This window comes from Oratosquilla oratoria, chromosome 12 (genome assembly GCF_046742065.1).
Source record: "Oratosquilla oratoria isolate Oo_2021 chromosome 12, ASM4674206v1, whole genome shotgun sequence".
NCBI lineage: Eukaryota > Metazoa > Arthropoda > Malacostraca > Stomatopoda > Squillidae > Oratosquilla > Oratosquilla oratoria.
In genome coordinates, this window is record NC_134788.1 from 55573591 (window position 1) to 55596450 (window position 22860).

At 40.9% G+C, this 22860-nt stretch overlaps 1 protein-coding gene across 6 annotated transcripts; it reads left to right on the forward strand.

Annotated features, from left to right (window-relative positions):
* The first annotated feature begins 2498 nt into the window (after positions 1–2498).
* Positions 2499–15997, forward strand: LOC143031816 (uncharacterized). 6 transcript variants are annotated; one of them, XM_076196129.1, is made up of 3 exons: positions 2499–3852; positions 4407–4457; positions 13257–15997. In XM_076196129.1, exon 3 carries the CDS (start codon positions 13809–13811, stop codon positions 15507–15509), a length of 1701 nt encoding a protein of 566 aa, XP_076052244.1. In that variant the 5' UTR covers positions 2499–3852; positions 4407–4457; positions 13257–13808; the 3' UTR covers positions 15510–15997. The 6 variants fall into 6 exon arrangements, with proteins under 6 accessions (XP_076052244.1, XP_076052243.1, XP_076052245.1 ...); XM_076196128.1 differs by having other exon boundaries at positions 2499–3845; XM_076196130.1 differs by having other exon boundaries at positions 2499–3841.
* Positions 15998–22860: the final 6863 nt, after the last annotated feature.

Here is a 22860-nt window from a genome sequence, read left to right on the forward strand (position 1 = left end):
GAGTTTGGGAGGGTGTGTGATAGGAGAAAGTTGAAGGTGAATGTGGGTAAAAATAAGGTGATGAGGTGTACAAGAGGAGAGGATGGTGGAGAGTCGGAAGTAAGTCTTAAAGGGGAGAATGTGGAGGAAGTGGATAGTTTTAGGTCCTTGGGGTCATATGTGGCTGCAAAGGGAGGAGTAGAGGTAGAGGTAAGTTGTAGATTGAGAGAAGCAAATAAATGCCTTGGGGGATTTAAAAAAGTAATGAGAAATAGACATTTGGGAATTAATGCAAAGAGGAGATTGTATGAAGGGTGATTGTGCCGACAGTGCTGTGTGGGGCAGAGACATGGAATTTAAGAGAGGAAGAGTTTAAATGTGTTTGAGATGAAATGTCTGAGAAGTATGGTGAGGGTTACAAGGCTGGATAGAGTGAGAAACGAGGAAGTGAGAAGGAGAGCTGGGGTGGAAAAGGAGTTGGCTGAGAGGCTGATGAAAGACTATTAGGATGGTTTGGACACATGGAAAGAATGGATGAAGGAAGACTGGTGAAAGGGGTATGAAAGGCAGAGATGGAGGGAGTGAATTTGAGAGGACAACCGAGGATGAGATGGATGGATGGGGTGACAGGGGTGTTGAGCAAGAGGGGAATGTCTGTGGAGCAGGGAAGGGAGGTGGCAGAAGATAAGGATGAGTGGAGAAGGGCTGTGTATAGATGGTACTGTGATGAAAAGAAAGGGAAGGGATGGGTGGATGGGGGGGTTTGGGGAGTGGGAAAGTGTGAATGATACTTTGACACAGCCAGAAGGGACTTCTCTCCGTCCTCCATTTTCTATGTGAGGGGACGGAGAGGGGGGGTCGCCAATTAAGTGAAGCGGCCTTGCTGTGGATGTGCTGTGTCCTACTGCATTGCTTCTGACACAGGGTGGTGGGCAGAATGCAGGGATGACCTGTCATCCACGAGGAGCTAAGATGTGAGGGTGGAAGGGATGATGGGTGGGAGTGGGTTTATGCCTTTTGGCTTGGCTACCTCCCTGTTAAGGGGGAAAAAGCCTTTTGTATATAGATAGAATTATGGTTATGGGTTAAAGCATAAATATCTGGTACACTTAGGCCTAATTTGCAATGGTCCTTGTAACATAATCAGTTTTAAATTAGATTAGAATGGTTCGTGATTTTCTTTACTCTGATTTCTATTAGGATTACAAAGGCAGTGCATCTATATATATATATATATATATATGTGTGTGTGTGTGTGTATACAATCAAAATTTATTTCATACTATTACTTAATGAGGACCTCGCTACACTAGCTGAAGTGTATTTATTTCTAAAGTATATATTCGTTTATTATGAACTTTAGGGTTCCAGAAGACTTGTAAATGAGTTATTTAGCTCGATTCACGCATTTCCAGATTTTTTGGCACTACATAATTATATGGCGCCTACAAAGAGGTGTCGTGAGGTTTGGCTGTCGGATGCTAACTATCAACCCTGGTTGTCACGAGTGGAGGGACATGACTAAAGCACAGTGTACCATATGCAAAAGAACTCTGGGAGCTGAAGTGACATCCATTAAAAGGCACAAGGGAACAAAATATCACGTCTCAAATATGCTGAAGATTCAGGATGAGGTACACACCCAAGATGAGGGGCAACTCCCCCCTCACGACTATGCTAACAACGGAGTGGCATTTGCAATGATAATGTTGGCCTGTTTCGTTGCCGAACATAACCTGGCATTTATGTTGGTAGATCATATGATACCCCTATTGAAAACCATATTTCCAGACTCTAAGATAGCGCAAGCTCTTTCTTTAAAAAGGTCAAAGTTTGCAGATATTGTCAAATCCATAGGACGTAACATGAAAGGAGACACTGTAAATTAACTAAGATCGAACAAATTTTCCCTTGTTATTGATGAGACCACGGATATAAGTACACAAAAATCATGTGCAATATTGGTACGTTTTATGGATTATGAAACAAATACAATACAAACCAGAATGCTGGACATTGTTGATATGTATGTTGATAACCTGGAAGGGTCCACTGGTAAAAATTTGTATGAAGTGATAACTAATACATTAACTGTTCTTCAAATTAATTTGATTGGAATCGCGGCAGACGGTGCGTCAAATATCATGGGTATTAATAATTCGTTGTGTAGTCGCTTAATTACAAATTTTCCAGGTATTACCATCATGAAATGTATATGCCATTCTCTTCATCTGTGCTCTTCTGAGGCGGCCAAGACACTGCCACGACACTGTGAAGATCTTTTGCGAAATATTTACTCTTTTTTCTCACATAGCGCAAAAAGGCGAAGTGATTTCAAGCAATTTCAAGAGTTTTGTAACCTTAAACCTCATAAGATGCTTCATCCGTGTCAGACTCGATGGCTGTCGTACCATGATGCAATTAAAAGAATATTAGAACAGTGGACATCATTAACAATATATTTTCAATATAAAGAAACTGAAGAAAGGCTGCTCTCTGTACAACACAGTCTCAAATTTGAATGACCCATCTGTATTGTGCTATTATCATTTCTTAAATACAGTCTTGCCACACGTTAATGAAGTAAATTTATTATTTCAGAGAAAAGGTCCAACTATTCATCTCTTGCATGAACAAGTATCAGGGCTTCTTTTAATGCTTTTAGGATATTATTGCACCGATGCCTTTCGAAATAAAGACCTCGCAGACGTAGATCCCACTGATACGTCGCTCCATCGTCCATTACACCAAATATACTTAGGTCATGCGGTTGGTAACCTGTTCACTTCTAACAGAGATATAGTCAATAATCCCCAGCTTCGGTGTAATGTGCGTACTAGATGCCAGCAGTTTCTCATAACTCTCTGTGTTCAAATAAAAAAAAAACGATTTGATTTGCGTAACAAACTTTGGTACATGGCCTCCTTCATTGCTCCAGATAAATTCTTAGATCCTAAATCCAGATATGCCGTTCCCTCTTTTGGGAACATTATTACATTGGTCCCGAGGCTATCTAGTTGTGACCCTCAAGTGATTGACAATGAATGGAGGAGTCTTGATTGTGTTAAATCCCTGATGAGATCAGAAACACGAGATCTGATATTGTGAGTTTTTATTAGAAATTAAAGTCATATGTCCACTGTGACGATAAAAACAAAATTGGGAACATTGCCACATTAGCTCTATATCTTCTCTCCTTACCAACCTCTAATGCTGATGCTGAGAGATTATTTTCCAAGCTGAATAATGTAAAAACGAAAACCAGAAAGTCCCTCTCATGTCAGTCAATCTCTTCACTGATATATATTTCAGAGGAAGTAAATATGATGGGTGGCTGTTATAAGTACAAGCCATCAGACTCTCTGTTAGAAATTGTAAAATAATTATGTTATAATTTTGTACTTTAAGATGTTGTTACCATAGGCCTGTTGTTACAAACTTGTGTGATTATTTCCCATTGTTATAAACTTGTATGGTCAATTCCTTTTGTTATAAACTTGTGTGGTTAATTTTGGGGTAGAATTACAATGTACTCATTCAAATGCGTTATGAGATATTGAACTACTTCTATTGCATATCCACGAAACTATCAAATATATAATTATACACAACACCGCAAACAATAATGTTAATTCCTCTGCATTTAAGATATCCAACATTTCCTTTAGTTACCCATGCAAACTGACAAAGAAAATGGCATGGCGTCATAGTTCTTAACTGTGCACTGAGTGGTACGACAACTTGACCAATCAGAGCAAAGCACGGATAGTCAAAACACGGAATTCTGGCAGCCCTGTCTACAAGTTACATAGTATTAATTAGATACAAACAATGGCATACGAACTGCAAGCACAACCGTCGTGTAGGTAACAAGTAAGAGTTATTATAGACACTCGTCAATCTTGTGCATGTTATTATTATCGTGTGGTAATGAGGCATTGTAACAGTGCCTCATTTAAAGTTAAAGGGTACACTCATGTCCACGCAAAAACAATGATTGCTTTTGCATGGACATGAGTGCACCCTTTATTTTTTTTTTCGACTATGCTTTTGGTTAGTGTAGTCGTAGGATAAAGAATATATATTGATGTATCATGATTTACAAAATTAATATTTATTTTTTAATGCTATATCACGTAGGTGTGCACTTCTAAAAAAAAATACCAGGTTCATTAGTTGATGTTGTCTGGGTTTATATTAGTTCCAACCAGTTTTCATGACAATTTATTTGTAGTTCATTTTAAGGGCCCGAATAACAATAACTCAACAAGCTATTCCCACCGTGTGCCTTATTTTAGTTGTTGATGAAGCTGAGGTGGGGTGTGAGGGGTGATTGTAACCTAACCTAGGTATATGTAGGGATTATTATTATTATTATTTTTTTTTTCACTCAAGGATGATAGACATATTTTTTGTTTTATTTTCAGGCCTGTGTGTAGGAAAGGGGAAGTGTTCCCAGACAAATAAGTCAGTAAAAGGTTAGCAAGGATCACACAAATGTTGATATCTGACATCATTGATCGTTGGGCGGGTGTAGACCTCTGGCTGGAAAAATATGACCAAGATTTCTCTCTTATTATTATTGTTATTGTATCCTTCATCATCTAATTTTATCATCATTATCATCAAACTTGGGTGTGAGTGTGGCAGGGAGGAGTGGAGTCCAAATGCCCCCGGGTTAAAACATTCTCAGTGTGGTAGTACCAAAATGTCCCCAGGTCAAGTACCAAAACGTCCCCGTTCTGCAACGTACTTGTCTGTTCACAATGAAAATAATTGATAAACCATATCTAATCTATAATTAAGGAGACTACAACCGTGAATGAATGACCAAGTGTCTTCAATGTTGTGTACACATACAAAGTCATGTACATACTCTGTACCGTTTGAGATCAGGCGAGTAATATCTCATTAGCGGTCTCACGAATTACCGACTGGTATTGACCAGGGGGCATTTTGACCCAAGGACGTTGTGACCTGGGGACGTTTTGACCGGTAAGCGGAGGTAGAATGTAGATTGAAAGAAGTAAGTGACTTCTTAATTCTCTGTTAATTTTCACTTTACCAGCCTCTGGTTTTTTTTTTATAGTCTCTCTGTCATATCATTTTAATATTTTTTCAATCATCCATTTTCTTCATCTTCTTTTAAGCTTCTTTGGTGCAAATTGCTTGTTCTCTAAACTTGCTGTACTCTGGTTAATGCCTCTATATATTTGTATATTTTCATCATACTTCTAAAATATTAGCAAGTAATATACTTTGTATCAGAATGTCCTTGAAATAGTATAGTGCCCCATAACCTAGAAACTTAAATATTGTGTTGATTTATGTGTAAGACTGCTACAAGGCACATAGATTCACACAAGTTACTTAGAACTTTTGTACTGGATGTTTTTACTGAATAAGAATAATCCCAATTGTTCGCCTCATTGTAGTATTTGATGGAAGGGAGCGGTGAATCCAACATATCCTAAGTGTAGGTAGAGACAGGTTAGGATACATTGATTACAAGTAATTTACTTCTCACACAGAGGTATGAAAAAATCAACAATTTGTATTTTTATCTATAAGCTTCTGGTGGTACATCATACATATACCAAAGGCTTTTTCCCCCTTACATGGGGGGTAGCCAAAAAGAAAAATGCATAGACACCACTTATATTCCACTCCCCTCCACCCTCCCTCTCATCTTGGCACCTCCCGGATGACGGATAATCCCTGCATCCTGTCCACTGCCCTGGGTCAGAAGCAGTGTCGCAAGACACAGCACATCCACAGCAAGGCCCCTTCATAAATTCAGCATCCGCCCTCTCCATCTCCTCATGCAGAAAAGGAGAAGACAGGGCTGCATCAAAATTCTTCTCCCTCACCCCACATCCCCCAACTACTCCCCCTCATGCATCACAGCATCATCCATACACAACCCTTCTCCATTCACCCCTATCTTCTGTCTCTCCCGTCCTTCCTCCACAGACATTCCTCTCTTTCCTGATGCCCCTTTCACCCCATCCATCCATCTCATCCTAGGACGCCCTTTCATATTCATTCATTCCACCTCTGCCTTCCACACTTTTTTTTACTAATCTTTCTTCACTCATTCTTGCTATGTGTCGAAACCATCCTAATACTGTTTCATCAACCCTATCTCCCAGCTCTCTTTCCACCCCTGTTCTCCTCCTCACCTCATTTCTCACTCTAGCCTAGTAAACCCTATCATACTTCTCAGACACATTCAAACTCCTTCTCTCTTCCTCTCTCATGTTCCATGTTTCTGCCCTTTACAGTGCTGTTAGCACAATCACTCCTTCATATAACCTCCTCTTAGCATCCATTCCCAGATGTCTATTTCTCATTACACTTTTCAATCCACCAAGGCATTTACTCACTTCTCTCAATCTACATTCTACCTCCACCCCCACTCCTCCCTGTCCTGCCACATTTGCACCCAAGTATCTAAAACTACCCACTTCCTCCAGTCTCTAACCCTTAATGCTCACTTCCAGCCTGCTGTCACTCTCCCCTTGTACATCTCATCACCTTACTTTTGCCCACATTTATCATCCGCTTCCTTCTTTTACACATCTTCTCAAACTCTGTCACTAACTTCCTCAATCCCTCTGATCCTGCCATAAGCGCAGTGTCGTCAGCAAACAGCAACTGGCTCACCTCCCACTTTTCTCCATTTTCTTTAATCATCTCCAACCCCTGACCCACTACCCTTGCATTCGCCTCTCGCACCACCCCATCCATATAAAGATTGAACAGCCAGGGCCACATAACACATCCCTGACAAAGTCCCACCTATACCTCAAACCATTCACTCTCTCAATTTCTAATCCTAACACAAGCTCTACTACTCTCATAAAAACTCTTGACTGCTCTTAACAGCTTTCCTCCTATCCCATATATCTGCAGTACCTCCCACAGTGCCTTCCTGTCTACCCTGTCGTAAGACTTTTCCACATCCATAAAAGCGCCAAAAACATCCTTACCTTTTCCTGTTGTTTTCCTACATATATGTCTTACCACAAAAATCTGATCTACACATCCCCTACCTGTCCTAAACCCACACTGTTCCTGTCCAATTAATCCCTCTGTTCCTCTCCTAATCCTCCCAATGAAGACCCTCCCATAAGACTTCCTAACTACACTCAACAAGCTAATCCCTCTGAAACTACTACACTCACACTTGTCCCCCTTTCCCTTGTAAAGCAGAACTATACAGGCTCTCCTCCAGGCCTCCAGCACTCTACCCTCTCTTAAACAAACATTAGATAACCTCACCAGCCAGTCCACCATAAGTGTACCTCATTCAGACATTCTGCATGGCATCCATCCAACCCAGGTGCCTTACCTGCTATCATCATTTTAACAGCTGCTTTCACTTCATCCTTCCCTATTTTCCTCACTCATCACTCTCATATTCTTAGCGCTTCCCACTGCAACTACCCTTCCCTCCCTATCCTTCACATTTAGCAACTCCCTAAGATACTCTGCCCACCTTCCTCTCACTGCCTTCTCTTCCATTATCATCTCTCCATCTGCACCTTTTACCTTTTCTCTACTTGATTTGCCTCCTCTTCCTCTTTTAATTTCCTTCCAAAACATCTTTTTATTACTTTCAAAATTTTCTGTCATACTCTTACCCCATTTCACATCTCTCCTCTTTGCTTTCTTTATCTTATACTTAACTTCCCTTCTCTTTACTTTGTACCTCTCATACGATTCCCTCGTTCTTATTTATAGCCAATCTATGAATGCCTATTTCTTCTCTTCTACACCCTTCTTTGCTTCCTCATCCCACCACTCACTACCCTTCCTTCTATTTCCTCCCGCCTTCCTTGTTCCACACACCGTCTTTGCACACCTTATGACTCCCTCCTTGAACCATCCCCATTCCTCCTCCACTCCTAGTTCTACTCTATCCATTACTCCCATTCCTCTCTCAGCTTCTTATACTCCTTCTTTTCTTCCTCATTTAAGCAGTTCACTCTAAGTACCTCCCTACCTTCCGCCCTTTTCCTCTTTCTCCACCTATTCTCCACTCTCAATTTACCTTCCACCAGAAAATGATCTGATATTTCCCCACTCTCTCCCCTCAGGACATGAACATCCTTAACTCTTTCTACCACACTCCTGGTCACCTCTATATATTCCATTAATGCTCTGTCTGCCACCCTTCCATCCACCACCTTCTCCCATGTGTACTTATGCTTGACTTTCTTCCTAAACACTGTATTTGCTATCATCAACTCTCTTTCAAGACACATGTCCACCATCAATTCTCCACTACGATTTTTCCCTGGAACTCCATACTTCCCAATCACTCTGTCTATTGGTTCATTTCCTACCGTAGCATTAAGGTCTCCCAATACAACTACATTGACATTTCTTCCTAATCCCTCTATGCACTCATTTATATCTACCCAAAAAGCCTCCCTTTCCTCTATGCTCTTCTCACTACCAGGCCCATACACACTTACAAAAACCTACATCTCCCCAATTTCACCTTCATCCACATCAACCTTGATGAAACCTCTTTCCACTCCACATCACGCTTTCTTATCTCTTCACTAACTAGTATAGCCACCTTTCTCTCTCTCGTCCACTCTTCACACCTGAGTACCTCCCAGGTACACTCCCAAACTCACACTCACCCCTCCCTTTCATTATAGTTTCACTCAAAGCCAGCACATCCATCTTCTCACAAACATACAGCCTATCTCTTCCCTTTTACTCTCATCTGTACTAAATCCACGCACATTAAAAGACCCAAACCTTAGGGTATTGGTTGGAAAACTATCAGACACTCTTATACCTTTACTTTTTTTTAGGAATGTCCCCTATTGGGGTTACAGGTAGTAGGACTCCTAATCCTATCCCCCGTCCCATCTTTTGTCGCCTTTTACGACTCAAGTGGAAAGACTTGGTGGTAGCATTCTCTTCCCCCACCCCAGGGTAGGCAAAAAAAAGGAAATGAATATTTAGAAAAATGGTACAGGACAGTAACAAGGGGTGGGGGGGGGGGCAGCATAACTGAGGGACAGTCCTAGTATAAAAGTGTCATCATTTCCCTATGAACAAAGTTTTCCTCTATCACAGACAGACAGAATGATGTGTGGCTCTGGTCCATAGAGGTAGCCCATATAGACCCTAAAGTATCAACTGCATGCTACTTTGCCACAATAACATGCAGCCAATACCCCTCCAACCCTGATGTTAGGGGATGGGGCGTTCACTGCAAAATGAAAAAAAAAAGAAAAGAAAAAAAGATTGCTGTAAAAATGAATAGCAGATTCTCATGAATCTCAAATGTTTATTTTTGACATCCTTCATTGTTGTTGTTGTTGTCATTCCCTAGACTGTCCCCAAGGAATGCCACAGCCGAAATTGGGTTTTCCCACAAATCCTTTATAAAGTGTATGTTGTGTTGTTTGCGTGCATGATTGTGTATAATGCAGTCTTCCATTATGCGTTGTATGGTATAGGGTGAAGTGTTACATCCTGGGCAGCTGTTCACAATGCGGTCATCCAGCCGCTTCTGGTAGCTTAGAAGTGCTGGGTGGTGGCCGCACCACAGTCTGGCCAGGTGGACTCTGTCCTTTTGTGGGAAAGAGGATTCAGAAGGGTGGATATCAGGGGGTCTGGCATGCAGCAGTGTGTTGTCTCTCAGTGTGTTAATGGAGCGGTGAGTGATATGATTATGAATATGTTTCCGGAGGCTGGTATTTGGTGGTTGTGGAGGAAGAGAAGAGAGTATCTGTGTGTGATACAGGTCTTTGGGTGTTGTTTTGATGTTTCTTGGTGTGTGTGGGTGTTCTGCTATGTAGTGTAGTGGGTGTGATGTGTTTGTGTTCCTCTCATGTAGTGGTGGTCCTTGACTTTGAGGACTTTTGTTTCATGGTGTAAATGGTCTGTAGGTGTTGTATTTGTGCAGCCTGTAATTGCCTTTAGGGCTTTGTTTTGTATGATTTGAAGGGTGTTGTGGTGTGTCTCACTGAGATTAGGAGCCCATGCAGGACTTGCATAATTCATTACTGAGCGTATGCATTGTTTGTATAATGTTGTATTAGTTTCTTTGTTTTGTCCAAATGTTGTTCCAGTGATTGACTTAAGTGCGTTAAGTCTAGGTGTGCATTTGTTTTTTATGTTTGTAATGTGTTGTTTGAAAGACATGGATGTATCTTATGTTACACCAAGAATTTTCGGTGTGTTTGAGTGTGGTATTAGAGTGTTGTTGATGTAGAGATGAGGTATGTATTTATGTTCTTTTGTCCAGTTGGTGAGAAGTGTTGCTGTAGATTTGGCTGGAGCTATTTTGAGTCTGTTTGTGATGAACCATGTGTTGAGTGTATCAAGGTATGGCTGGATTATTTCTGCAGCTTTGTCTGAGTTACGATGTGTGCATGTGATTGTTATGTCATCTGCGTAGGAAGAGATTTGTATTTCTGAGGTGTCTGGTGTGGGTAAGTCATGCATGTATAGATTAAAGAGTGTGGGGGATAGAACAGAGCCCTGTGGTACTCCATTCTTAATGTTTCTGATGTGCGATGATTGGCCATTATATGACACATAAGCATTCCTACCTGCCAGATAATTGGCCAGCCATCTTTTGGTGTTATTGTGCATGTCTGTGTTATATATTTTATTTGTTAGGTTGTGGCGGGGGATAGCATCAAAAGGTTTACTAATGTCTAATGTTATAAAAAGTGTTCTGTGGTGTGGTCTATGTGAATTGATGCCATCTAAAATTGTTTGTGCGAGGTTTATCAGAAGAGTGTTTGTGGAGTGTAGTGGCCTAAAACCGTGTTGTGAGTCAGCAAGGGGAATATGTGGTGTGACAAGTTGAAGTATTAGGCGTTCAATGACTTTAGAGGGGGTGCAGAGAAGTGTGATTGGGCGGTGCGATGTTGGGATTGTTGGGTCTTTGTTCGGTTTTGGAATGGTGATTATTTTACCATGCTTCCAGATGTTGGGTATAGTGTTGTGTGAATAGCTGTAGTTTGCAATGTTTGTGAGTGCATGTATACCTTGTGATCCAATATGTTTTAGGTGGATGTTACTTATGTTATCAGGGCCACATGCAGATGAGTGCTTGAGATTATGTATTATGTGTTTTGTCTGACTGTCTATGAAGGGTGTATAGTCTGAGTCTGTGGGAAAATCTTTCTTACATCGAATAGTGCGTCGGTCGTCAGGGTGAGAAGTGAGATGGCTTGTCTGTGGAAAATGATTTATGAGTGTGTTTGCTTGTTGTCTGTTTGAGGGTAGATTGTCTGTTGTTGTGATTATTGCTGCATGAGAGTGCGTTGTGTTACTGTTGGATAGTGTAATGCTGTTGAGTGTTTTGTACAATTTGCTGGTGTTTGTTTTGTGATCAAGTGTATTGACAAAGTTTTGCCAATTTTGTGTTTTTTGCTCATGTATTTTATTGGCAATCACAGTGTTTAGTGTTTGTATTTGGTCTGCTATGTTTGGAGGGATAGGTGTGGGGGTATTGTGTTTAAGCGTGTCTCATTGTCTGATGAGGCCTTGGATTTCTGGTGTGAAGTTGGGGTTGTGTGATTTTCTATTGCCTCTAGGGATGTATCTCTTGTCTGCGTCTTGTATGATTGTATTAAAAGTGTGCACAGCATTGTTTATGTTTGTGATTGGTGTGCTGTTAAGTGTTTCAAAATGTTGTTCTGTCTCCTCAGTAGAAGCTTCCCAGTTAGCTCTCTTGTGATTGGTGTATGTGTGTCTGTGGCCAACTGGGGTGCATCTTGTTTTGGTGGTGATGATGATTGGAAGGTGGTCAGAACCAAGGGTTCCGACCACTCTCCATGATGTTGTTGGGGTTAGGCAGGGGGAGCAAAAGGTGATATCAGGAGAGGAGGGAGTGTAGAGGGCTTGGTGTGCGATATGTGTATGATTATGTGTGTTGTTCATGATAGTCAATGAGTCAAACTGAGTCTGTATATCAAGCCCTCTGTCTGTGTCAGGGTTGTCGACATACCAGGCAGACGACTTAGCGTTGAAGTCATCACCCATGATCAGGTTGGGGATTGAGGCTAGTTGGCTAAATTGAGGCCTGAAGGTGTTTGGAAGTGTGGGGGATGATTGGGGGGGGAATGTACATGTTAACTATTGTCAGTGTTGATTTGTTGCCTGTGCAGATTCGAATGGATTGGATTTCTGTAGTGTTATCTGTGGTAGGGAGGAGAATTTTGGCTGTGGCGCTTGTGTCCACAAAACAGATGGAGTGGTGGATCAGGGTGATGAGTCCACTGCCATTGCCGTCGGTCCGGTCTTGTCTGATGGTGGTATAATTATGAAATGATGGTGTTTTGTGTGAGTGTCTTATTTTTGTTTCTTGTATAATTGCAATGTGTATGTTGTGTTGTTTAAGAAAGTATTTGAGTTCATGTTTTTTCGTGTTAATACTGTCAATGTTGTGTTGTAATATGTTGATGTTGTGTGTTCTGTGTGTGTTGTATCTTGCTGTTTGGGGTTGAGTTGGGGTGTTAACGGGGAAGGTATAGGATCTGGGTTAGAGGGGGGAAAAGAGAGATTGGGGACAAAGGAAGTGGAGTAATGATTGGGGATAAGGGCAAAGGGAAATCAGGAGTGGGTAAGGGTGCTGGCTGTGGTTGGGGAGGTGGGAGTGGGGTTACTGGAGAGCAGGTAGAACATGTCCAAGTGTTTGTGTATTGGTTTGTGTCAGCAAGTGTTGTACAAGTGAGGTGGGCCCAGTTTTTACACATACTGAACTGAACCGAGCCCTTTGTCTGTCTGCCCGAAGTAATGGGTTTAGAGCATGTTGGGCATGTGTATTTTGTGGTGGGCCCAGGATTGCTCTCTACATCTCTGGCTAAAAGTAGAAGAAGAGGGGTGATTGCCGGAAAATCACCCCTCGGTGCAGAAAAAACATAACATTGCATGTTGAGAAAAAGGATTGTGGTACTCCCCAAGGCAGTTGTAGCTCCTCTTGGGGATCGGTGCCGCCTGTGTAGTGATCCTAAATGAAAATTTGACATAGATGACTTATTTCTATGTTATTGTATCACACATTATACACCAATACCTTTCTCGTGTCCTCTATCTCTTTGTAGTATTTATTCAACAACATCAGTGTTATTTGCTCAACCTTCTGTTTCTTGTTCCTTTAAATTTCTTCTATGATACGAGTTGTTTGTCCCCTTCCCCTACTGTATTTTGGTTAATGCCCCGCTGTAATTGTATATGCTTGTGTTCCTTAAAAAGTTAGATGTCAAACTTATGATATATATTTTTTTCAGGTCGAGGGTAAATATCATCATTTCATTGGAAAAGGGTATCCAAAGATTCCTTCAATTTGTCATATATCAAAGAGAATCCTGTGTGGCGTCTGTGACTTACCTGTCTCATGAGTTGTCTTTAATATCATGATATGATTCACACTGGAGAGAAACTTTTCCAGTATCTTGCCTGATGCAGATTTCTCATGAATTAGTGTTCTTGAATAACAAGTGACGTCCCACACTGGAGAATACAAGACTTTCAAATGTGACCTGTGTGATGCAGCTTTCGCACAAAGGTATGATCTCAATCAACACATGATGACCCACGCTAGAGAAAAGCCTTTCAAGTGTGACCCCTGCATTGCAGCTTTCATACAAAAATGTAGTCTCAAATCTCACACAATGACCCACAATGGAGAATAGCCTGTCCAATGTGACCAGTGTGATGCAGCTTTCTCAAAAAAGTGTAATTTCAAATATCACACCATGACAGACAGAGGAGAGAAGCCTTTCTAATGTGACAGTTGTGAAGCAACTTTCTGACAAAAGAAGGGTGATCTCAAATGTCACATGAGGGCCCACCCAGGAGAGAAGCCTTTCAAGTGTGACCTGTGCGATGCAGCTTTTTCCACAAAACGTTCTCTCAGATACCACATGATGTCCCACACAGGAGAGAAGCCTTTCAAGTGTGACCTTTGTGACAAAGCTTTCTCACAGATGGGTAATCTCAAACAACACATAGTGACCCACTCTGGAGAGAAGCCCTTCAAGTGTGACCTTTGTGATAAAGCTTTCTCACAAAAGGGTCATCTCAAATCTCACATGATGACCCACACTGGAGAGAAGCCTTTCAAGTGTGACCTGTGCGATGCAGCTTTCTCGGGAAAGAGTGCTCTCAAATATCACATCATGACCCACACTGGAGAGAAGCCTTTCAAGTGTGACCTGTGCGATGCAGCTTTCTCGCAAAAGAGTGCTCTCAAATATCACATCATGACCCACTCTGGAGAAAAGCCTTTCAAGTGTGACCTGTGCGATGCAGCTTTCTCGGGAAAGAGTGCTCTCAAATATCACATCATGACCCACTCTGGAGAAAAGCCTTTCAAGTGTGACCTGTGCGATGCAGCTTTCTCACAAAAGAGTGACCTCAAACCTCACATGATGACCCACACAGGAGAGAAGCCTTTCAAGTGTGACCTTTGTGACAAAGCTTTCTCACAGATGGGTAATCTCAAACAACACGTAGTGACCCACTCTGGAGAGAAGCCCTTCATGTGTGACCTTTGTGATAAAGCTTTCTCACGGATGAGTTATCTCAAACGACACGTAGTGACCCACTCTGGAGAGAAGCCCTTCAAGTGTGACCTTTGCAATGCAGCTTTCTCACTTAAGAGTACTCTTAAGAATCACATGATGACCCACACTGGAGAGAAGCCTTTCCAGTGTGACCTGTGCGGTGCAGCTTTCTCACGAAAGAACCTCAGATATCACATGATGACCCACACAGGAGAGAAACCTTTCCAATGTGACCTGTGCGATGCAGCTTTCTCAAGAAAGGGTAGTCTCAAATATCACATAAGGAACCACACTGGAGAGAAGCCTTTGAAGTGTGACCTTTGCGATGCAGCTTTCTCACTTAAGAGTGCTCTTAAGGTTCACGTGATGACCCACACAGGAGAGAAAGCTTTCCAATGTGACCTGTGCGATGCAGCTTTCTCACAAAAGGGTCATCTCAAATATCACATGATGACCCACACTGGAGAGAAGCCTTTCAAGTGTGACCTGTGCGATGCAGCTTTCTCAAGAAAGGGTGATCTCAAATATCACATCATGACCCACACTGGAGAAAAGCCTTTCAAGTGTGACCTTTGCGATGCAGCTTTCTCGGGAAAGAGTATCCTCAAATATCACATCATGACCCACACGGGAGAGAAGCCTTTCAAGTGTGACCTTTGTGATAAAGCTTTCTCACTAAAGAATAGTCTCAAAAAACACGTAGTGACCCACTCTGGAGAGAAGCCCTTCAAGTGTGACCTTTGTGATAAAGCTTTCTCACTAAAGAATAGTCTCAAAAAACACGTAGTGACCCACACTGGAGAGAAGCCCTTCAAGTGTGACCTTTGTGATAAAGCTTTCTCAAGAAAGGGTCATCTCAAATCTCACATGATGACCCACACTGGAGAGAAACCTTTCCAGTGCGATCTGTGCAACGCAGCTTTCTCAAGAAAGAATCGTCTCAAACAACATGTGGGTACGCACAGTGGAAATTAACCTTATTTGTCACACGTTGACCCACACTCGAAGGAAGCGAGGTAATCCTTAAAGACGGCGGTTTTTCTATTTCATCTAACTAGAAAATATTTTGGTTACAACATTCAAGATTTCTGTAAGAACACCTCAACAATGTGTCAAACATTCGTATAGTATAGGCTTAACTTCTCCATGTTCGTCACTTAGCTTGTTACTCTGACACAAAAGCATTTTGATACTTGGAAACTTGAAAAACAAAAGATCGTAACCGAATTTGTCTCTACTTGAACCAAGTAGCATGCTAGCGAGAATACCTAATTGGTGTCTTTATTGTAATTAAGTTCATTGAAGAGGTACCTCATGGAGGTTATAGATGGGTTTGCTGTTTATTTGGATGACCAGGAGCACGGTGATTGTGCATTTTCTATGTTTACCTTCTTTTTACGCTGGAAAATAGTTTTGTTTATAATTGTTGATATGTATGTTTCACAAATAAAGATATGTATATATAGACATGTTTGACTTATCACTTAGCAGGCTAGTTTATTATCATTATTTTATGATGGAGTCCTCTTGTGTATAGATAATTATAATGATAACAATAATGATAGTAATAACAATAATAGTAGTAACAATAACAACTCAGGCTCAGCAGAGATTAGATGTTGCTCCTAGCCCCAACTGCTGACAAGTCTGAGTAAAAGTCTGAGCGTGTGTAGGGCCCTTTACCCATTTGTGGCAGCCGCCTGCTGTTTGACTATGGTCAATTACACTTTGACTCTCTAGGAGCCAACTATCATTAGTCAATGCAAATTGCGGGTGGATATGTGTGTGTATTCCATTTGTAAGTTATGAAATATGCCTACATTTTTTGTGATTTTCCTTTGAGGTTTTCTATATATATATATATATGTATATACACATATATTTGTATGGACATAGTTGTCTAGTATTTTTTTAGACAACATTTTCTAGAAGCAGCATATACTTTTTATTATTATTATTATTATTTTTTTTTTTTACATATTTTTTTTACTGCCATTTGTTCCATTTTCATCCTCTATTTTGCTTTTGGGTTTTTGTGTGTTTGGTGATTAAAACTGGTCAGTGTGTGTGGGTTGACCTATTTCTCTCGTGATTTGACATTTTTACTCTCCTCATCCCATTTACATAAATCGGCTTCTGATGCCCCTTTTTTTTTTTTTCCAATACTGTTATTTTGTGCCTCCTGGTCCTTTCAGATGCAGTACTGCAGGAATTTTTAGAGTTCATATTATTTAATTTTGTATGTGCTGTTGTCATGCATTTTGCACTGTTGTGATGTGGAAGTTAGCGGCACAGGAAAAAATGCAGTTGAATGGTATGCTGCCACAAATAAACATAAAATTGTGTCGCTTGTAGTACTGCCCCACCATTATTGTCATTAATATGTCCATCTTGATAATCTCAAGGTGACAAAATAATGGCTGCGGAAGTGTTTAAAGTGTATCATGCTCTGAATCATCATCAGTCATACAGAACTGTTACAAACGATTATAAAGGAGGAGTATGCCGGTGTAGCCGGTTCAAGTGACTCCCCGTTTCAAAAGACTCCCCCAGTCAGATCAACCTAGGTTCAGACGACTCCCCGTCACTTGAAACTAGTTTCAGACGACTCCCCACCCGTTTGAAATGACTCCACATTCGAATGAACCTAGTTTGAGATGACTCCCCATTCGAATGAACCTAGTTTGAAATGACAACACATTCGTTATTGCTGTAATGCGCATTTTTTGTCTTTATCTTTTATCATTTCCTGGATAAATGTTAGTTCCAATAGATGTAGTATTGCGCGACTATGATTGTTTATTTTTGTGATTGTTTCATAAACCGAACAGGAAAGATACAACTGGTGAGTAGCCTATTCTATAAATTTATAATTTTGATTGACATTCGTTATTGCTTTAATGCGCAATTTTTGTCTTTATATCTTCTATAATTTCCTAGATAAATGTTAGTTCCAATAGATGTAGTATTGCACGAAAGAAAGGGCATGAGCGGATAACCTAGTTTGAGATGACTCCCCATTCGAATGAACCTAGTTTGAAATGACTACACATTCGTTATTGCTGTAATGCGCATTTTTTGTCTTTATCTTTTATCATTTCCTGGATAAATGTTAGTTCCAATAGATGTAGTATTGCGCGACTGTGATTGTTTCATAAACCGAACAGGAAAGATATTACTGGTTCGAGTGAATCTTTGAAACCTTTGAAATGAAACGAACATGGACAAATTACGGAGGTTTGTTAATTGCCAGTGTTCCCAAGATTTGTTAGTTGTCAGTGTGGTATCGTGTCGTGTGCTACCATGGATTTTAATACTGAAATGGACGAGGTGGAAGAGTTCCTGCGGTCAAAAAATTATCCAGTGCATGTTGGAAACAACAAGAAAAAAAAAAAAAAGAGCTAATTTTCGAAGGAAGTGTCAGGCATTCACAATCCAAGACGACTGTCTGAAGTATGTTCATAAACCGAACAGGAAAGATATAACTGGTGAGTAGCCTATTCCGTAAATTTATAATTTTGATTGACATTCGTTATTGCTCTAATGCGCAACTACAGAGATTATTGCAGCAGCCAACATGTTTCAAGTAAATGTATGTGTTTGGGCAAAGTATGGATCTATTCACACATGGCATATACATAGGCCGAAAGGTAGTAAAATTCTAAAAGATTCAGTGTACCTTGAGAATAACACAGGCAACCATTTCAATGTAGTTATACGTGTGTAGTGTAATTTGTAATAAGTAATAAATAGGTCATTGTAATTCAAGAAAAAGTAATCATGCATAGTGTAAATAGTAGTATTTTTTTGTATGGGGGGGCGACCTTAATAAAAAAAAATCAAGCATCCAATAATGGGAGTCATTTCAACCTGATGGGGAGTCATTTGAAACCAGTTTCAGTTAACTGGGGAGTGTTATCAATCTAGTTTCATTTAACTGGGGAGTGTTATCAATCTAGTTTCATTTAACTGGGGAGTGTTTTCAGACTAGGTTCAGGAGACTCCGGGAGTCATGTTTTGGGGGAGTGTCCTCAAACGTCTACACCGGCAGGAGACCTTTTGGTCCATATCTAGGTTGGATGTGAAAAAAATTTAATAATGACAAATGAAAATTATAATAATAAATCAAACAAACAAATGAATAGTTACAGTTGAATAATAAACAGGTAAATAACAAATAATAAATTGACCTAGTAAATGATAAATAAAAAATAAAAAAACAATGCCCTGCATTATAGCATCTTGCTCAAGTTTTTATCGAAACGAATCTTGAAGCTTCGAACTGAACTACATTGCACTGCCTCTGCAGGAAGTCTATTCCATCTATTAACTACACGGTTGGTGAAGTTGTGTCTACCCTTTTCCACATTAACCCATTAAACTCCAATGGTGTGGGTAAGTCATGCATGTATAGATTAAAGAGTGTGGGGGATAGAACAGAGCCCTGTGGTACTTCATTCTTAATGTTTCTGATGTGCGATGATTGGCTATTATATGACACATAAGCATTCCTACCTGCCAGATAATTGGCCAGCCATCTTTTGGTGTTATTGTGCATGTCTGTGTTATATATTTTATTTGTTAGGTTGTGGCGGGGGATAGCATCAAAAGGTTTACTAATGTCTAATGTTATAAGAAGTGTTCTGTGGTGTGGTCTATGTGAATTGATGCCATCTAAAATTGTTTGTGCGAGGTTTATCAGAAGAGTGTTTGTGGAGTGTAGTGGCCTAAAACCGTGTTGTGAGTCAGCAAGGGGAATATGTGGTGTGACAAGTTGAAGTATTAGGCGTTCAATGACTTTAGAGGGGGTGCAGAGAAGTGTGATTGGGCGGTGCGATGTTGGGATTGTTGGGTCTTTGTTCGGTTTTGGAATGGTGATTATTTTACCATGCTTCCAGATGTTGGGTATAGTGTTGTGTGAATAGCTGTAGTTTGCAATGTTTGTGAGTGCATGTATACCTTGTGATCCAATATGTTTTAGGTGGATGTTACTTATGTTATCAGGGCCACAGGCAGATGAGTGCTTGAGATTATGTATTATGTGTTTTGTCTGACTGTCTATGAAGGGTGTATAGTCTGAGTCTGTGGGAAAGTCTTTCTTACATCGAATAGTGCGTCGGTCGTCAGGGTGAGAAGTGAGATGGTTTGTCTGTGGAAAATTATTTATGAGTGTGTTTGCTTGTTGTCTGTTTGAGGGTAGATTGTCTGTTGTTGTGATTATTGCTGCATGAGAGTGCGTTGTGTTACTGTTGGATAGTGTAATGCTGTTGAGTGTTTTGTACAATTTGCTGGTGTTTGTTTTGTGATCAAGTGTATTGATAAAGTTTTGCCAATTTTGTGTTTTTTGCTCATGTATTTTATTGGCAATCACAGTGTTTAGTGTTTGTATTTGGTCTGCTATGTTTGGAGGGATAGGTGTGGGGGGTATTGTATTTAAGCTTGTCTCATTGTCTGATGAGGCCTTGGATTTCTGGTGTGAAGTTGGGGTTGTGTGATTTTCTATTGCCTCTAGGGATGTATCTCTTGTCTGCGTCTTGTATGATTGTATTAAAAGTGTGCACAGCATTGTTTATGTTTGTGATTGGTGTGCTGTTAAGTGTTTCAAAATCTTGTTCTGTCTCTTCAGTAGAAGCTTCCCAGTTAGCTCTCTTGTGATTGGTGTATGTTTGTCTGTGGCCAACTGGGGTGCATCTTGTTTTGGTGGTGATGATGATTGGAAGGTGGTCAGAACCAAGGGTTCCGACCACTCTCCATGATGTTGTTGGGGTTAGGCAGGGGGAGCAAAAGGTGATATCAGGAGAGGAGGGAGTGTAGAGGGCTTGGTGTGCGATATGTGTATGATTATGTGTGTTGTTCATGATAGTCAATGAGTCAAACTGAGTCTGTATATCAAGCCCTCTGTCTGTGTCAGGGTTGTCAACATACCAGGCAGACGACTTAGCGTTGAAGTCATCACCCATGATCAGGTTGGGGATTGAGGCTAGTTGGCTAAATTGAGGCCTGAAGGTGTTTGGAAGTGTGGGGGATGATTGGGGGGGGAATGTACATGTTAACTATTGTCAGTGTTGATTTGTTGCCTGTGCAGATTCGAATGGATTGGATTTCTGTAGTGTTATCTGTGGTAGTTATGAGAATTTTGGTTGTGGCGCTTGTGTCCACATGTCCACAAAACAGATGGAGTGGTGGATCAGGGTGATGAGTCCACTGCCATTGCCGTCGGTCCGGTCTTGTCTGATGGTGGTATAATTATGAAATGATGGTGTTTTGTGTGAGTGTCTTATTTTTGTTTCTTGTATAATTGCAATGTGTATGTTGTGTTGTTTAAGAAAGTATTCGAGTTCATGTTTTTTCGTGTTAATACTGTCAATGTTGTGTTGTAATATGTTGATGTTGTGTGTTCTGTGTGTGTTGTATCTTGCTGTTTGGGGTTGAGTTGGGGTGTTAACGGGGAAGGTATAGGATCTGGGTTAGAGGGGGGAAAAGAGAGATTGGGGACAAAGGAAGTGGAGTAATGATTGGGGATAAGGGCAAAGGGAAATCAGGAGTGGGTAAGGGTGCTGGCTGTGGTTGGGGAGGTGGGAGTGGGGTTACTGGAGAGCAGGTAGAACATGTCCAAGTGTTTGTGTATTGGTTTGTGTCAGCAAGTGTTGTACAAGTGAGGTGGGCCCAGTTTTTACACATACTGAACTGAACCGAGCCCTTTGTCTGTCTGCCCGAAGTAATGGGTTTAGAGCATGTTGGGCATGTGTATTTTGTGGTGGGCCCAGGATTGCTCTCTACATCTCTGGCTAAAAGTAGAAGAAGAGGGGTGATTGCCGGAAAATCACCCCTCGGTGCAGAAAAAACATAACATTGCATGTTGAGAAAAAGGATTGTGGTACTCCCCAAGGCAGTTGTAGCTCCTCTTGGGGATGGGTGCCGCCTGTGTAGTGATCCTAAATGAAAATTTGACATAGATGACTTATTTCTATGTTATTGTATCACACATTATACACCAATACCTTTCTCGTGTCCTCTATCTCTTTGTAGTATTTATTCAACAACATCAGTGTTATTTGCTCAACCTTCTATTTCTTATTCCTTTAAATTTCTTCTATGATACGAGTTGTTTGTCCCCTTCCCCTACTGTATTTTGGTTAATGCCCCGCTGTAATTGTATATGCTTGTGTTCCTTAAGAAGTTAGATGTCAAACTTATGATATATATTTTTTTCAGGTCGAGGGTAAATATCATCATTTCATTGGAAAAGGGTATCCAAAGATTCCTTCAATATGTCATATATCAAAGAGAATCCTGTGTGGCGTCTGTGACTTACCTGTCTCATGAGTTGTCTTTAATATCATGATATGATTCACACTGGAGAGAAACTTTTCCAGTATCTTGCCTGATGCAGATTTCTCATGAATTAGTGTTCTTGAATAACAAGTGACGTCCCACACTGGAGAATACAAGACTTTCAAATGTGACCTGTGTGATGCAGCTTTCGCACAAAGGTATGATCTCAATCAACACATGATGACCCACGCTAGAGAAAAGCCTTTCAAGTGTGACCCCTGCATTGCAGCTTTCATACAAAAATGTAGTCTCAAATCTCACACAATGACCCACAATGGAGAATAGCCTGTCCAATGTGACCAGTGTGATGCAGCTTTCTCAAAAAAGTGTAATTTCAAATATCACACCATGACAGACAGAGGAGAGAAGCCTTTCTAATGTGACATTTGTGAAGCAACTTTCTGACAAAAGAAGGGTGATCTCAAATGTCACATGAGGGCCCACCCAGGAGAGAAGCCTTTCAAGTGTGACCTGTGCGATGCAGCTTTTTCCACAAAACGTTCTCTCAGATACCACATGATGTCCCACACAGGAGAGAAGCCTTTCAAGTGTGACCTTTGTGATAAAGCTTTCTCACAGATGGATCATCTCAAACAACACATAGTGACCCACTCTGGAGAGAAGCCCTTCAAGTGTGACCTTTGTGATAAAGCTTTCTCACAAAAGGGTCATCTCAAATATCACATAAGGACCCACACTGGAGAGAAGCCTTTCAAGTGTGACCTGTGCGATGCAGCTTTCTCGCGAAAGAGTGCTCTCAAATATCACATCATGACCCACACGGGAGAGAAGCCTTTCAAGTGTGACCTGTGCGATGCAGCTTTCTCACAAAAGAGTGCTCTCAAATATCACATGATGACCCACACTGGAGAAAAGCCTTTCAAGTGTGACCTGTGCGATGCAGCTTTCTCGGGAAAGAGTGCTCTCAAATATCACATCATGACCCACACTGGAGAAAAGCCTTTCAAGTGTGACCTGTGCGATGCAGCTT

Excerpts from the sequence above, each read along its gene's own strand:
- LOC143031816 (XM_076196129.1), top strand. The coding sequence starts at position 13,809 with ATGAGGGCCCACCCAGGAGAGAAGCCTTTCAAGTGTGACCTGTGCGAT.